The following is an 18,240-nucleotide window of genomic DNA, read 5'->3' as shown; positions in this document are numbered from 1 at the left end:
GGAACTCGGGACCAAATTGCCAATATCCGCTGGATAATGGAAAAAGCCAGGGAGTTTCAGAAAAACATCTATTTCTGTTTTCTTGACTATTCTAAAGCCTTTGACTGTGTGGACCATAACAAATTGTGGCAAGTTCTTAGCGGTATGGAAATACCAAGTCATCTTGTCTGCCTCCTGAAGAATCTGTATAACGACCAAGTAGCAACAGTAAGAACAGACCACGGAACAACGGACTGGTTTAAGATTGGGAAAGGAGTACGGCAGGGCTGTATACTCTCACCCTACTTATTCAACTTGTACGCAGAACACATCATGCGACATGCTGGGCTTGAGGAATCCAAGGCTGGAGTTAAAATCGCTGGAAGAAACATTAACAATCTCAGATATGCAGATGATACCACTTTGGTGGCTGAAAGCGAAGAGGAACTGAGGAGCCTTATGATGAAGGTGAAAGAAGAAAGTGCAGAAGCTGGCTTGCAGCTCAACCTCAAAAAAACCAAGATTATGGCAACCAGCTTGATTGATAACTGGCAAATAGAGGGAGAAAATGTATTTGTATTTCTAGGTGTGAAGATTACTGCAGATGCTGACTGCAGTCAGGAAATCAGAAGACGCTTAATCCTTGGGAGAAGAGCAATGACCAATCTTGATAAAATAGTTAAGAGCAGAGACATCACCCTGACAACAAAGGTCCACATAGTTAAAGCAATGGTGTTCCCCGGAGTAACATATGGCTGCGAGAGCTGGACCATAAGGAAGGCTGAGCGAAGGAAGATCGATGCTTTTGAACTGTGGTGTTGGAGGAAAATTCTGAGAGTGCCTTGGACTGCAAGAAGATCAAACCAGTCCATCCTCCAGGAAATAAAGCCAGACTGCTCACTTGAGGGAATGATATTAAAGGCAAAACTGAAATACTTTGGCCACATAATGAGAAGACAGGACACCTTGGAGAAGATGCTGATGCTGGGGAGAGTGGAGGGCAAAAGGAAGAGGGGCCGACCAAGGGCAAGATGGATGGATGATATTCTAGAGGTGACGGACTCTTCCCTGGGGGAGCGGGGGGTGTTGACGACCGACAGGAAGTTCTGGCGTGGGCTGGTCCATGAAGTCACGAAGAGTCGGAAGCGACTGAACAATAAACAACAAAATCTCCTTACGGATGCCTGTGGCAGATATATAGCATAAGAAGATGTCAACCAAGTCCTCTAACTCATAATTTGTTATCTCAACTGTTATCTCAAACCAGATGTGTATGATATATCTGTATCTTTGAAAGACACATTTTCTGTGCTTTTTACAGTGCTAGATGCATGCAGAATTCTGAGATTCTACAGGGAGATATGCCAGCATTTATACCAACATCATGTCCCTACAAACTCATGCACATAACAGAAGAGCGTATGCTGGGTCAGATTTGAGTAGCATTGCCCAAAAGCATTTATTAACATTTCCTTTCTGCTTCTCCAGAAGCTTCAGAAGCAGCAGGTTATTCATTGGTGGCTTCTAGCTGTGCACTTCAAATGATCCTGATGCAGAAAGAGGTGATTTTGCTCCCTTGCTTGGATCTGGGATGGGAAAGGTAGCTCGTTGGGTGATGCCGCATTGATCCGATCCTTTTGCCACACGCATGTAACCTTTTTCACCCCAAAGAGTGGACCAGCTGTGAAGGGAAGAATACAGAAGGTTTATTTCTGGAATTCTGCAGCACAGCAATCATCTATGATTCTGGCTGAAGTTCAGCAATATGCAAAAGCATGGTACAAGAGGACCCTTTTTGCCTTCTGTTAACAGGGAGGCAGCCATCTTTAAAAGAGGAACTAGGGCAGCAACAGACCAGCTTCCTGGTCCATGGCTTCACAGGGGATATGCAGCATGACTTCAGGATGGAAAGCATAGGAGGATCTGGGTACGTTTAGCCAGGTGAGGGGGTTTGATGTCTGAAGGGTTGTCACATAAAAGAGGGGGCGCGCTTATTCCATATTGCCCCAGAGGACAGGACCAGAACTAGAAACATTGGGCTAAGGAAAGAGGTTCAGGCTAGACTTCAGGAGGACCTTCCTGACTGTATAAACTTACAGTTTTATATTTTTTTATTTATGTTTTGTTGTAAACCACCCAGAGTCCCTTTTGGGAGATCGGCGGTGATAAATCTGATTAATAAATACTAAATAAATAAATAAATAAGCTGTCAGCCAGTGAGATAGGCTGCCACTTGAGGTGATGCGCATCTTTACTAGGGTCTTCAAGGCTGGATGGAAATCTGTCAGAGATGTTCTAGTGGATCCTGCACTGAGCAGTTATCCAGAAGTTAGCCAACCTGGATAACCCCTCAGCCCCAACAAGAATTCATTTGCAATTTCCCACAGCACAGCACGGTATGTTAAGATCATGGGTTAAAGGCATGAGGCACCTCAGGAATTCATGGCTACCATGGCAGCCATGGGCCTGTCCCAGATTATTCGGGACCCGACTTGAGACAGTGGCCTCACCCCGGACTTGGTCTTCTTGTCGGAGCAGGGGCAACGTGATCTGAGGGGAGAGCTGCATCTGTCCCCATTGTCATGGTCAGATCACACCCTGGTGGCCCTGAGATTCTCCTATGCCGCTCCCCTCCACAGGGAGGCAGGACCCGTTCAATTGGTCCGCCCTGGCGACTGATGGACCCAGTGAGGTTTCAGAGGGAGCTGGGCATTATACTTGAGGATCTGCATGGTCCAGTGGAGGTCCTAGCCACTGCCTGGAATAGGGAGGCGGCTGGGGCCTTGGACAGGATTGCGCCTGTGACGCCTCTCTTGCCTCATCATACTCGATGCTCCCCATGGTTTACGGAGGAGCTGAGGGTTTTGAAGAGGATTAAGAGACATCTAGAGTGCCGCTGGAGGAAGACAAAGACCGAATCCGACCGAACACTGGTTAGAGCCGCTATTAAGGCCTACCTGGTGGCAATAAAAGCGGCGAAGCATCAATACTTCTCTGCTCTTATTGTGTCTGCAGAATGCCACCCAACGGCCCAATTTAAAATCACTCAATCCCTTTTGGGGACAGTGGGTGCAGTGACCCACCTACAGGGCCATTCAGAGGAGTTTTCGGAGCATCTGCAAGACAAAATCGCTCAGATCTGCTCCACGCTAGACTCTAAGAGTGAGGCAGGGTCTGTGGAGATACCAAGGGATTGTACTTACCATGCTATCTGGGAACAGTTTGATCCTGTTGGATCTGAGGAAGTGGACAGGATCCTCCGGACAGTAAATGCCACCACGTGCCAGTTAGATCCATGTCCCTCCTGGCTGGTGAAAGCAGCTCGGGAGGTGACATGTGGTTGGGTCCAGGCGATGGTTAATACATCCTTGAGGGAGGGGGTGTTTCCAGCTGCCTTTAAGGAGGTGCTGGTACAACCCCTCCTCAAGAAACCATCACTGGACCCTACTGTACTGGATAATTTTTGTCCAGTCTCCCACCTCCCCTTTTTGGGGAAAGTGGTTGAGAAAGTGGTGGCATTACAGCTCCAGAGGGTTCTGGAGGAAAAGGATTATCTAGGCCCCTTTCAGTCAGGTCTCAGGCCCGGATATGGGACAGAAATGGCACTGGTCACACTTATGGATGATCTCTGGCAGGAGCGGGATGGGGGTAGTGCATCCATCCTCGCTCTCCTTGACCCCTCAGCGGCTTTCAATACCCTCGACTGTGATATCCTTTTGGGTCGGCTCAGGGAGTTGGGGGTGGGCGGCGCAGTTCTGAGCTGGTTCACCTCCTTCCTCCAGGGCTGGTCCCAGTCAGTGGTGATGGTGGGGGGGAGAGATCTGACCCTCGGCCTCTTCTGTGTGGGGTGCCACAGGGTTAAGTTCTCTCTCCTCTCCTATTTAACATCTACATGAAACCACTGGGTGAGATCATCCGGCACCACGGGATGAGGTACCATCAATATGCTGATGATACTCAATTGTATATCTCCATCCCGGGTGAGGTAAGTGATGCTGTGACTGCCCTCTCTCGGTGCCTGGGGGCTGTAGGGGTCTGGATGGGGAACAACAGGCTTCGGCTGAACCCTGGTAAGACCGAGTGGCTGTGGGTTAACGGTTCCTCCGTATCCGGGACTTTGTCATCTTTAGTTCTGGATGGGGTTGCACTGCCCCAGACAGACCCGGTGCGTAACTTGGGGGTCCTCATGGACTCAAGGCTCCTGCTCGAGGAGCAGGTGGCAGCTGTGGCCGGAAGGGCCTTTGCACAGCTTTGTGTTGTGCACCAGTTGCGCCCTTTCCTGGATCGGGAAGCCCTTCGGACAGTCACTCATGCCCTTGTTATCTCCCATATAGACTACTGCAATGCGCTCTACATGGGGCTACCCTTGAAGAGTATCTGGAAGCTTCAGCTGGTCCAGAATGTGGCCGCGCGGGCTATTTTTGGCACCCCTAGATTGGCACACGTAACACCTTTGCTGTGGGAGCTGCATTGGGTGGCAGTCTGCTTCCGGGTCCAATTCAAGGTGTTGGTTATCGCCTTTAAAGCCCTACATGGCATGGGACCGGGTTACCTGAGGGACCACCTCTTCCCTGCATCATCAGCCCGTCCCACCTGCTCATGCAGAGAGGGCATGCTGGGGACCCCGTCGATAAGAGAATTCCGTCTGGCGGGGTCCAGGAGGCGGGCCTTCTCGGCAGTAGCGCCCGCCCTTTGGAACATGCTGCCCCCGGAGGTGAGATTAGCCCCATCGCTCCTGGCCTTCTGGAGGGAATTGAAGACCTGGCTCTGCCACCAGGCTTGGGGCAGGGAGGAGAATCGACACACTTGGGGTTGGCTGGTGCCTTAAAGTGCCCCTCCTACATAATGATTGAAGAGATCATAGCCATCTGGATTTTATGAGCTGGGGTAGTTAAGAAATTGTTTAAGAGGGATTTTATTTGAATTTTATTGTATATTTATTTGAATTTTATTGTATATTTATTCTGTATTGTAAACTGCCCAGAGTCCCTCCGGTCGGATGAGATGGGCGGCGACAAATTTGAAAAATAAATAAATAAATAAATAAAAGATATGGGTTTTAAGGGAAACCCACTCTTGAGAATGTTGTTGGGTGCTCAATGCAAGTCCTGTTGGTTGCCTTGCCTACCCTTTACAAAGACAAGACACAGCATTTTAATACCCAAGAGCTCCAGGTTAGAAAACGTTTTCCATTTTGTTTTCTAGTTATGCTACTTGGGATAGAGACCACCTTCCCCAACTAGCATCCTCAGTATGAATTGGACTACAACTCCCACCATCTCCAGGTGCTTCATGGGTATTGTAACCTAACCCAACTGAAGGTCTCCTTGGGGGAAGCAAAATTTCTGTGGGAAAATTCCATGGGAAAAATGAATCCATTATACAATAGTTGAATTTCCCCTTTCTTACACTTCTGCAGACTGACGCCTTTTGACTCACCTGTTCTTTAGGATCCAATAACCTGAGCTGGAGTTGTTATAACCAATAACCAGCATAGCATGAGTCAGCTGTCGTTTTCCAGACCAGTTTTCTTTAAATATACCTATTTAATAGATATAGGATAGTGAGAATTAGAAACGGCCTAGTGAAAAATATCTGGCAAAGAGAAAGACCATCCTTGTTGGCAGGCTCATCAGGATTTCCAAAATGGCAGCCAGGTACCCCACCCCATCTGTTTATTTATTTGATTTCCATAGCTGCCCATCTTAGTTGCAGCAGAGATTGCAAGAAAGACAGGCCTTTTTAAGGATAACAACCCTAATTTGAAACATGCCTTACTGGAGCGGCTTTCCCCTGGGCCCCTCAGCTGTTGTTCAAGCACTGGACAAAACCTTTATCCTGTAGTGCTATTTCCCACCTTTTTCTTTTTTTAATTAGAACTTTTATTCATTTTTTTCCGAAGTATAATTAAATACCAAATATAGAATATAGGAAAGCTAGAGCATAGAACTAAAGAAAAAAGAAAAAACTATAAAAGCGCAAACCGATAGAAACAGAAACAGAAAGTGACTTCTGACTTTCTCCAATACAGATACTGTATGAATAAATTTATGAATATAATCTTTTACCATTAATTAAACTTTAGTAACATTATTTCTGTCAAAACAAACCATTTAATCACTAAAACCCAAAGTCAAAACTTCATTTTTTTCTAGGACAAGCAAGTAATCTAAAATTGGTTGCCAAGTAGAAATAAATCTAGAAACAGTGTTTTCTCTTATTAATGCAGTTAACTTAGCCATTTGAACCAAATCCATTAATTTAAAAATCCAATCTTCTACTGTAGGTATTTGTGAATCTTTCCAACATTGTGCATATAAAAGTTTTGCTACTGTAATCGTAGAGAAAAGCAAAGTCCCATGTTGTTTCACAAGTTCCTCCTCCATCAGACCCAAGAGAATATTTCCCAGCTTTTTCCATGGAACCGATCCCCTAGGACTATGTTGATCAAACCAATTTTTTATGTTTAATAGGTGTCTTTTAGCTGTTTGGGGTTTTTTTGGCCCTTGTAGTAGTAGTTTTGTTTAGCAGCTATTTTATCCTGTGCCGGAAGAAAAAAGTTCACTCTAAATAATACAGAACATTGACAAGGGTTTATGTATTTCCTGTGTTACTTTCATGAAAATGTGTGAGCTTTACTTCTGAGTAAATAGAAATTTTCCAGAACCCCAATCGCCTCCTTCTGTATTTCAAAGAATAACCGTAATCATTTCTCCAACTTGTACATTTCATCTTCCTGGGTAAAACCACAGGTAGGATTGGGGGGCCCTTGAAAGCACCGGAGGAGGTGGGGTTAAGTTAGTAGCCACATCCTCTTTTATGCCTCTTGATTCTTTAAAGCAGATTTTGTTGACCAGCGATGCTGCAGATGGCAGTGGACTACAACTTCAGGTGTCCCTGTCCACTGGGAATGCTGGGTGGCAGTTCTGGGAATTATATTCCCACCCACCTATGGGCACCAGCTGTATTTTAAATAGATTTTTTTTACACTGTAGTTGAATGAGCTCTGTTCCAGGCATCGCTTCTGCCACTTCATCTCTCAGAGGTCTTTGAAAACCAAGGAGTTTCCTGGGATTGGCTAACAGCTCAGATATTATCAGGTCAATAGCCCAAAATGCCCCTTCTGGCCCTTAACAGATTCACCTGCCAGATTGTTGGGACGATCCCTAAGTGCCCTCCAGAAACCAACAGGATCCATAAGGTACCTAGGGTCCAGCCCCAGTAGTCAATCACATCTAGACCAGGAAGTGATCAGACCACAACAACAGGAATATGGTAATAACCTGCACATCTGGATCATGCAACAATTGCTCAGAAATGAGCACAAGGTCTAATGTGGCCACACATGCGCATCACAGCTGAGTCACCTGGGACAAGCCCATGGATGTTGTGGAGGCCATGAACTCCTGAGCTCTACTAGATTTGAACTTCCCAACCTAGAGGTTGAAGGCTCCCACTACTAGCAGATGGAGGATCTCCACCACTAGGCCAGCAACCAGGTCCACAAGCCCAGGGAAGGATCCTAAGGAATACACCAAAATGTTTTCCAGCTTATGCTTATGGCTAACTGCACATTCACACCTAGCCACTTCCAAAACAGTAACGCTGGCCACAGACAGGGTATCGCAAAATATCAATGCCATCCCTCCTCCCTGGCCCTGGTGTCTAGATTGGTGCAGGACCCCAAACCTAGCTGGAGAAATCAACATCAGAGCTCTCTGTCAGCTGGGTTTTGATAACACAGCAAGACCTGCCTGCTTGTCCAGCACAAAGTCATTCATGGATGTGGTCTTAGTCGCATTAACCAGCACCATCTTGAGGCCAGGCACATCCAAACTCCAGCTGCCAGGTCCCCAAGGAGAGGGAGTCAAGTCAGAAGAGACTGTTACCAATCTGGAGGCCTCTCTTCTCTCTTAGTGCCCTCCATTATAACTCCCCAGGACCAACAACATCAGGATATTGTAGCCTAGGTCCCCCCCTCGAATCAGCCCAAGCCCCAACCCCATGGAATATGGGAGCCAATTTCCCATCTCAACCCTCACACCTACCCATTTCACCCAACTGTGGATCCAGCAATCTGACAAGACCAATCATACAGACCCATAGCTGGAATAATGGTAGTCCACCTCCTGCAGAGGACAGAGGGAATGGCCTTGAAGGACAGAAGGTCAAATAAAAGAGGCTGATTCCATGGCAGGAATATAACATGAGTAAATGTCTGACAAGGCCCCTCCCTAGTTCTCATGAAGATGGAGGGAGGGAGGGGGAAGCATGAGGGAACCAAGGGGACGAAAGGAGCACAGCCCCTTATGTATGTGTCAGGCATGGATGTTAAAGGAGCCAGTTGCCAGAATCCCAAAACATCAGGTGCTGGAGGGTTCAAGAGCTCTCTGCCTGACTACCCCAGCCCAGTGTATCCCACAAAAGATGGAGCAAACTATTGGAGGTCCTGGCAAACTGGCATGCCTCATTAGCATATAGATGAGTTGATCCTGTGATGCAACTCTCCGTGCTTCTCGAGGAAGCTGTTTGTTGTCCCTCCCACTTCTTCTTTCTTTCTCCTTCTACTGTCTGAGGAGGCAGCGTGCTTTTACTGCTCTCCCTCCGTCTTGGGCCATGCGGTGGGCCTAAGAATCAGAAGGATTTTTCCCTTTTCTTCCACGCACCTCTTGGCAGCAATGAGGGCTGAGAGTTCATTAAGTTTAGGGAAAGAAGAGAAGAAACAAGGGACACGTAATTGAACCAAATGAATCAGTAAGACTTTTTAAACTTACTTTTGAACCTCCTTTGTGTGATTCTTTGTGCCTGGGAGGGCTAAGTGTGTCAGATCAATAACCTGTATTCCTCTAACATGCTCATTAATGCTATTTTAGAGAATATTCTTTTTCTGTGCGCAGCTTCTCTGCTGTGTTAAGCTCTGCTCCATTCAGTGGTCCTGGCTGTTCACTAATGGCTTCACAAACAACCCACAGTTGAAGTACTGTAATAGCAAAGGTTGGGGAGAAACAAGATGACAGGGACACTATCCTGAGGGCCATCCATCTCTGCTGCACAGCTGCTCCTCTTCCTTCAGAGTCACAAAAATATCCACACAGTTCCAAAGATAGATAACAAACACGTGAAGCAGACAATGATGGAGAATATTGATTGGCGCTGGGCTGTTACTTGGCCAGAAAGATGGAAAGTAGTGACCAGCCTTCAAGGAGAGACCAGTGCTCAAAGGTGGGATGTGGGAGCCATACAGTTGGCCCCACAGCTGCAGCAATGATGCAACTGACAAGCCTCCAGGAGCAATACAGCAAATGAAAATCAGCCTGATAGCCACTCAGGTGCCTCAGCAGGTCCAAGCTTCACAGAACCGAACAAACCAAAACCTTCAAAACAATCCAGCAAAACTAACAGAAAAAGCTCCACAACCTAACCTTAAATAAACCAAAACCTCTCCTTATTGTACAAAAGGATGACCTCCCTGTTGCCATCTTGGAAAAAAAAATTACCACTTCATATTCAGGTAGAGTCCAGGCTCATCAATGTTGAATATTAGTTGGGGGAGGATGTGGCTTAAATGTGAAAGGCCTCCTCCCTATTCTACAGGAACCTTACCTGACTTGTAGTAGTGGAACTTGGAACTCCGAGTATCTACTGCAACAGTAACGGGGCCAATCGTGGCCACAGCCTGTTGAAGGCCATCTTCATCGTTCTCCATTATGAGTCCAACCGAGCTACATCTGGTAATAGACTTCTCAGGATCATAGTGACAATTCTTACTATCCTGCATTAAAAAGAAAATCCTGATCATAACAAAACGTTGCTGTTGAAGGGCCTCGGTAGAAATTGTCTCCACCCATGACTAAAAGTCCTTCCATACTATTGCAGGGGCCATTTTCAGCTAGAAAAGTAAAGCAAAGCAGCTTAGTTTAAAGCATGCACAGGAATGGGCTGGGATATAAACAGATTTACTCATATATTACCATTCCATCATAGGGGTAGCTTTTCTCCGAATTGATCCCTCCTTGCTTCTGCACATATTTAAAAGCTTGGTGCATCCATCCGCCTTCGCAGCCGCCATTCCCCTGGTCCCAAGAACAGTCAATAAGATTTTGTTCGCTCAGCGAGACCAGCTTCCCCGTCTTCTTGAAATGCATAGCTTCCAGAGCTCCAGTGGCGCTGAAGGACCAGCAAGATCCACATTCACCCTGTGCAGAAAGAAAGCTGGGGTGACCCACTGAGCATCTGAAGGCTCAGTTTATATTCCTTTAGCAAGTTACTTGTTCCCAGTTCTTGGAAGTAGGCAGCTGGGCAAAAATATGAGTTCTGACAGGATTGAAGCTTTCGGGATGGATTAAGAGAGGAAAGAATTTAACTTCATCTGCAGGTCTCCATGAATGAGTCAAATTCTGACTTGTGGCAGAATGGGCAGATCGTAACACCCTTCTTTTCCTTAAAAGCATCTCTACAGCAGCCCTCAATCCACGCTTGCCCAGAACCATCCACCAGGACCTACCTGATCTTTGACTTTGGTGACACCACCTTCGGTTCTCCAGTCCATACTGTCAGGGATCTGCAGACTTTCTGAGGATTTGAACATGATCATGTTGTCTCCAATGACATTATCCGAGTCAGGAAGCAGGCAATACAGCCTCTGGTTAATCTCTTCGTTGGTCTGAGGAGAAGAGCAATCTTAACAGGTCTCCGTTCCCAGTTCCTAACTTTCCCCTTAAAAGGTTTATACCATGATCTAATGCAAAGGATATATGATGTGAACAAAATTACGCCCTTGTCACCAATCCTGTTATCACAGAGTTTTTGTGTGTAGCTGAGATAGTCTACTGTATGCATTATAATGTGTGAACTCCTGCAGGAGACCGTTGAGGTGGGAAAATATGCTCATTGGTTCTTCTGATCTTTCCTGCTGCCCACCACACCAACCGGTCTCTCGAATGGCCTGACCAGGCGATTCCAATCGTTTAGCATCGGTTTCAGAATTTCAGCCTGGAGTGTGGATTTAGGGATGTTTTGGTCTAGACCAGTGGTCTATGAAGTGTATAGGGCAGGCTGGATCTGACCCTGTGAAGCATTTACATAAAGCATAGCCTCTGAAGTGGTTGACTGACTGGCAGCTGCTCTTGTGACTCTCAGGGAGGCTTTCCCCAATTGCACCTAAGTGCCCCAAGGGCATAGCCACGCCTCGCCAGCCTGTTTTGCCTTCGTCTTGTCCCCAGCACGTACCTGAGGCAGCTTAAAGCTATACCTGTGTTAAAGTGGTATTTTTGGCTGTCACTAGGATTTTTTTTTTAATCGTATGGCATAGCAGTTCGGTGTTCATGCTGCTTTTTCTTGCTGGGAAATCTTTACTCGGTGCAAGGTAGACGAGCCTCCTCGTGGTGCACCCCGGGCAACGTGACTTGTCACAGCTAAATAGTCTACGCGTCTGGCTGCCTTAACTAGGTTAAGGGACGTAAAATCTGATTGGCTTCGTTGACCATTCAGTCAGTGTCAGGAGACCCCTAGGAGATGGCATCAGACTAACACCAAATCCCATCTTAGGCTGGTGCAAGTATACACCGGTTTCTCCCCCAGTACTTGCCAGGTCCCCAAGCTGATCCCCTCAAAGATCAGAGATATAAGCAGTGGTGATGGGAACCTATATGGTGAAGTAGAAGAGAGAGAAAGAAAGATGGCGCTCTCCCTGCCATTGCACAATGCAAAGCCCTCCATATTAGTCAGCTGTTACTCAGATGCTTTTGGACATGAGCTTCTAGGTCTCTCTGGGAAATGCTACCTTTCCCAGCCAGAATAGTAGACAGGGAGTGAGTTCAGACAGTCTAAACACATCCGGTCTTTGCAAATCAAAAGTATGTGTCCGTAGGCACTGTAATATTAGAACGCCATACTCAGATGGAAGGCCTGCAAATTAATTATCAATAACTCCATTGCTAGTGGCTTTGGCTGGGTCTGCTTCATGTCCTCTTGGCATCCTCAAGCTACGATATGAATAGATGGGGGAGCCGGGTGGAAGGACTGGAACCAGGTGATCATAAGTATAACACGTACGATTGGAGTCAAGTTCTGCCACGTGGTAGGATGGGAGAGGCCACGGCCTGGGAGGACCCAGGTTCATGACCACCCTCAGCCAAGGAAGCTCCCTGGGTGGCTTTGGACGGAGATAGAGAAAGCACCCTAATCTTCTTCTCAACACTGTTGAGATGGGAGGTGGGAATGCTACATAGGCCATCGGGAGCTCCTAGAGGAAAGGGGATATATATGTCTAATCAGGAATTAAAAGCTAGCAGTGATCCAGGCTTACCAAATCGCCAAAGTGGTTCATGCCGAGCCTGTAGGTGTGTTTCCCCAGGTCGGCCTGGCTGTTATGGTCTTGGATCATGCGCAGATTCTCCTCCCACACAGCTCTTCGGAAGGCTTCTTCCTCCTGCTGGGAAGCCAAGACCAGTAAGACCCCTTAGTCCCATCTGCCCAAGCAAGTGGCACCTACGAGGCTTATAACTAGCGTTCCTCTCCTCCATAAGATGGTTCTGGGGCTAGGATTCGATCGCCTGGGGATGCACCAAGCTCCTTTAATGTCCAGCCAGCAAACGGGGCATCATTCCTTGCAAAGCCTGTCTGAAGTTTGATAGCAGAAAGTCACTTGTTAAACCTTTCCATTCTAGGTTGAAATCAAGGTACAGAATTGGAACACCTGAGGTGAAAGTAAGATTTGTTACTTTGGGACGAGCCTACAGAAGCCTCTGAGATCAGCAAACGTGACAGCCAACTCACTCCCATTGTTTCAGACTTGTTGAGCAAACACAGAGCTATTTAACCTGAGTTCTACTGGAGCAAACTCACCTTGGCGTATTCCTTGCTGTGAGTGGCCTTCCAGTCTCTCCATGTCCCCTCCAGGGTTGGATCCAGTGCCACAGACAAAGTCCTCAGGGAGACCAGCCAGGCCAGGGCCACCACCGGGATGGACGGCATTGTCTTTCTCTAGGAGAAGGAAGAGAATTGAACATCCCAGGGAGCATGGCCAATGGGGCAGCACGCTGGGAGTTGCAGGCCCGCAACATCTGGTTGGCCACTGGTTCCCAACTCTGATTTTGAATGTTAAAAAAGGAACCGCCCAGAGTCCCTCTTTTGGGGGAGATGGGCGGTGGCTAAATTTGAATAATAAACAAACAAACAAACAAACAACTAAAACGATTCTGTATAAATTGCTGTCTCTAAATACACAAACCCGGTGAAAGCCATGGAAATCTCTGGCCAGTCTAGTCTAAGGGCAACTGGAGAAAGAAAGGACAGCTTTGCCAGAGCTACGCAGGGTGGACTTGACCACAGACAGCTGAGACCTCACCTCAAGCTGGCTCCCCACGTAAGGCAAAGCGGCAATTGTCAAACACAGCTGCAGCGGCTCCTTTTATAACAGGCAGATGCTGCTAACATGACCACTTCCCACTTTCTTCAGCTGACTTCTGCAAGGCTGTTCCTAACCTATCTCTGCGTGTCTCTGGGGAGCAGCGCTTTTCATTTCAATAAGATAATGTCCTTTCAAATCTCACTTTCTTGGGCATCTTGTGTTGGGTGATTCTATAAAGCGTAAAGCTGGAAGCAAGCCACCGTTGCGACTGTTGAACGGATTTTTATCTCCTATCTCTGGAAACATCTCTGCGTTCTGTGGTTGCAACAGTTTTAATGTCCTAAGAAGATAAACTTCGTGTTTGATTTCTATCTAGCTTCTCTGTCGGTCAGTCCTAGAGGCGTGTGCTCTACCCTGCTCCTTCCCCAAGCAAGTTGTTCAAAGTCAACTACAGTAGTTACCCATTGTGGGGGGATACATATGTGAATTTAGGTTTGATATTTATTTGTGCAAATGTCACGTGTGGTTCTTCAACTTGGAGAACTTTTTTTAATGTTTATGCTCAAATTGTTATGACATGGTATATATTTTCCAGACGTGAATTCTACATGCAGTTTTGGCTGGCATAGTAAAGGTTTTGCAAACAACCACATTCACACACCATTCAAAAAAGGCAGTGAAAAAGCAAGGAAGGAAACAAAAAGACTGGAACACATCTTCTCTAGCACCATTCAAAAACCAATAAAAATGACAGTAAATGCCTAACCCTGCCTCGCCGCATGTTCAGGGGAGCGCTTGATGGTTTTTCCACCAGTGGATGAGGTTGGGTGGTAGAGGAAAGGACAGTGTGAGGGCAGCAACACATTGCAGAAGTGTTCTAAAAGGTAGCTTGTTGGGGCACTACTTCTCATTTCGTCCCATCAGATCACAGGGTCTGTCCTCTCCTCCCTGTTATTTATTAGCTATGTGAAGTTACTGGGAGGGGTCACCTGACAGTTTTGGTCCAGGATCACCAGTACACTGATGATACCCAACTGTATGTCACAACCCTCATCACCTCATGCATCGACTACTGCAATACACTGTACATGAAGCTACCTTTAAAGACCTCCTGGAAGCTTCCATTGGTGCCAAAGGCAGTGGAGGGTGCCCATAGACGCTTGCTGCTGGACCCATATTACACCCATTTTGCAGGCCCTGCATTGGCTTCCTATCAGCTTTGGATTGCAATTTGAAGTGCTGTTTTTAACGTGGGCATAAAGGGCTTGGCACTGGGCTACCCTCAGAATCATCTCTCTCCACTGAAATCGGTCCAACCACTTTGATCCTGTCAGGAGAAGCCGCTGGTTGTCCCTCATTTTTGGGAGGTCAGAAGGGCTGAGGCCTGGGAGAGTTGTTTTTCAGTTGTTGGCCCAACCCTCTGGAATGGTCTCCCATGAGAAGTGTATTTGACCCCAACTCTGGTTGCCTTCCAGTAGCTTCTTAAAATTGAACCCTTCCGGAGGGCGTTTGAGGGCTGATAGCAGATGCCTTTTGGAATTGTTGTTGCTTATTCGTCCAGTCGCTTCCGACTCTTTGTGACTCCATGGACCAGCCCCCGCCAGAGCTTCCTGTCGGTCGTCAACACCCCCAGCTCCCCCAGGGACGAGTCCGTCCCCTCTAGAACGTCATCCGTCCACCTTGCCCTTGGTCGGCCCCTCTTCCTTTTGCCCTCCGCTCTCCCCAGCATCAGCATCTTCTCCAGGGTGTCCTGTCTTCTCATGATGTGGCCAAAGTATTTCAGTTTTGCCTTTAATATCGTTCCCTCAAGTGAGCAGTCTGGCTTTATTTCCTGGAGTACGGACTGGTTTGATCTTCTTGCAGTCCAAGGCACTCTCAGAATTTTCCTCCAACACCACAGTTCCAAAGCATCGATCTTCCTTCTCTCAGCCTTCCTTATGGTCCAGCTCTCACAGCCATATGTCACTACAGGGAACACCATTGCTTTAACTATGCGGGCCTTTGTTGTCAGTGTGATGTCTCTGCTCTTAACTATTTTATCGAGATTTGTCATTGCTCTTCTCCCAAGGATTAAGCGTCTTCTGATTTCCTGACTGCAGTCAGCATCTGCAGTAATCTTTGCACCTAGGAATACAAAGTCTTTCCTCAGCATGTCGCATGATGTGTTCTGCATACAAGTTGAATAGGTAGGGTGAGAGTATACAGCCCTGCCGTACTCCTTTCCCAATCTTAAACCAGTCCGTTGTTCCGTGGTCTGTTCTTACTGTTGCTACTTGGTCGTTATACAGATTCTTCAGGAGGCAGACAAGATGACTTGGTATCCCCATACCACTAAGAACTTGCCACAATTTGTTATGGTCCACACAGTCAAAGGCTTTAGAATAGTCAATAAAACAGAAATAGATGTTTCTCTGAAACTCCCTGGCTTTTTCCATTATCCAGCGGATATTGGCAATTTGGTCGCTAGTTCCTCTGCCTTTTCTAAACCCAGCTTGTGCATCTGGCAATTCTCGCTCCATGAATTGCTGAAGTCTACCTTGCAGGATCTTGAGCATTGCCTTACTGGCATGTGAAATGAGTGCCACTGTTCAATAGTTTGAACATTCTTTAGTGTTTCCCTTTTTTGATATGGGGATATAAGTTGATTTTTTCCAATCTGATGGCCATTCTTGCGTTTTCCAAATTTGCTGGCATATAGCATGCATTACCTTGACAGCACCATCTTGCAAGATTTTGAACAGTTCAGCTGGGATGCTGTTGTCTCCTGCTGCTTTGTTATTAGCAATGCTTCTTAAGGCCCACTCAACCTCACTCTTCAGGATGTCTGGCTCTAGCTCACTGACCACACCATCAAAGCTATCCCTGATATTGTTATCCTTCCTATACAGGTCTTCCATATATTCTTGCCACCTTTTCTTGATCTCTTCTTCTTCTGTTAGGTCCTTGCCATCTTTGTTTTTGGTCATACCCATTTTGGCCTGGAATTTACCTCCAATGTTTCTAATTTTCTGGAAGAGGTCTCTTGTCCTTCCTATTCTATTGTCTTCTTCCACTTCTGTGCATTGCTTGTTTAAAAATAATTCCTTATCTCTTCTGGCTAACCTCTGGAATTTTGCATTTAATTGGGCATGTCTCCCCGTATCACTGTTGCCTTTTGCTTTCCTTCTTTCTTGGGCTACTTCTAGTGTCTCAGCAGACAGCCACTTTGCCTTCTTGGTTTTCTCTTTCTTTGGGATGTATTTTGTTGCTGCCTCCTGAACAATGTTGCAAACTTCTGTCCAGAGTTCTTCCGGGACCCTATCTGCTAAGTCCAGTCCCTTAAATCAATTTTTCACCTCCACTGCATATTCCTTAGGGATATTAGTGAGCTCATATCTAGCTGATCTGTGGGTCTTCCCTAATCTCTTTAGTCTGATCCTAAATTGTGCAATAAGAAGTTCGTGATCTGAACTACAGTCAGCTCCAGGCCTTGTTTTTACCGACTGTATAGATGTCCGCCACCTTTGGCTGCAAAGGATGTAGTCAATCTGATTTCGGTGTTGTCCATCTGGTAAAGTCCATGTATAAAGCTGTCTCTTAGGTTGCTGGAAGAGGGTGTTTGTTATGCACATTGAGTTGTCTTGGCAAAATTCTATCAGCCTGTGTCCTGCTTCATTTTGTTCTCCCAGGCCATGCTTACCTGTAATTCCAGGTGTCATTTGACTGCCCACCTTAGCATTCCAGTCTCCCGTGATGAAAATAACATCTCTTTTAGGCATGTTGTCCAGTAGGTGCTGCAGATCCTCATAGAACTGCTCTACTTCAGCTTCTTCAGCATCTGTGGTTGGGGCGTATATTTGGATCACTGTGATGTTAGATGGCTTGCCCTGAATTCGAATTGAGATCATTCTATCGTTTTTTGGATTGTATCCAAGCACTGCTTTAGCCACTTTACGATTAATTATGAAGGCTACTCCATTTCTTCTGTGGTCCTCTTGTCCATAGTAGTAGATCTGGTGGTCATCTGATGTGAAGTGGCCCATTCCAGTCCATTCCAGTTCACTGACGCCCAAAATGTCTATCTTTAATCTTGACATCTCACCAATAACCACATCCAATTTGCCCTGGCTCATAGATCTTACCTTCCAGGTTCCAACGGTGTGTTGATCCTTAGAACATCGGATTCGCCGTTCACCACCAGCACCGTCGGCCGCTAGCCGTCCTTTCGGCTTTGAGCTAGCTGCGTCATCACGTCTGGGGCTAGTTGAGCTCATCCTCTGTTCCTCCCCAGTAGCATTTTGACCATCTTCCGACCTGGGGGGGGGTCTCATCTTTCGATGGGATACCGACATATCTCTGGTTGTACTGATCCATTTAGTTTTCACGGCAAGGATACTGGGGTGGGTTGCCATTACCTTCCCCAGGGATCGCATTTAGTCTGACCTCTCTGTCATGACCTTCCCGTCTTGGGTGGCCCTTCATGGTTTAGCTCATGGCATCATTGAGGTGCTCAAGCTCCAGCACCACGGCAAGGTAACGATCCTTATGTTGGCTTATGAAATGTCCCTTATTATTGTTGCTTTTCTTTTATATTGTGAGCCCCCGGAAGACTGTGTACAATTGCAGCAGGGTACTGTATAAATGTGATTGGGTATAAATGTGATAAGTATCAACACATTCTATCTCAAGGACAGAAGGAATGCCAACTATTGTAGCTGTAAAGAAGACCTGAAGTGATAGGGAATTCCTCAACTCTGATGCCATACATCTCAGTCCTGCTCCTTCATCCTGCCCTTGACTGTTTCCTGATGGAACCTATGTATTTGGTTGGAGAAGGTTGTCTTTTCTTTTTTACCTGGTAGCAATTTGCCCTCACTGAGCAAGTAGTATCCCAAATCTTTCCTTTTTCTTTTAAATGTATCTAAAGAAGC

At 46.5% G+C, this 18,240-nt stretch overlaps 1 protein-coding gene across 1 annotated transcript; it reads right to left on the bottom strand.

Moving 5' to 3' along the window:
* Positions 1-1,408: 1,408 nt before the first annotated feature.
* LOC134488508 (procathepsin L-like) lies at positions 1,409-12,960 on the bottom strand. The gene is made up of 7 exons (XM_063290974.1): positions 12,826-12,960; positions 12,287-12,412; positions 10,484-10,642; positions 9,940-10,175; positions 9,583-9,746; positions 5,419-5,521; positions 1,409-1,660 (listed from the first exon to the last, which is right to left on the bottom strand). The coding sequence occupies exons 1-7, from the start codon at positions 12,952-12,954 to the stop codon at positions 1,504-1,506; spliced, it is 1,074 nt and encodes a 357-aa protein (XP_063147044.1). The 5' UTR covers positions 12,955-12,960; the 3' UTR covers positions 1,409-1,503.
* Positions 12,961-18,240: the final 5,280 nt, after the last annotated feature.

This window comes from Candoia aspera, chromosome 1, assembly GCF_035149785.1.
Source record: "Candoia aspera isolate rCanAsp1 chromosome 1, rCanAsp1.hap2, whole genome shotgun sequence".
NCBI classification, from domain to species: Eukaryota; Metazoa; Chordata; class Lepidosauria; order Squamata; family Boidae; genus Candoia; species Candoia aspera.
This window is presented reverse-complemented; position numbering and strand designations above follow the sequence as displayed.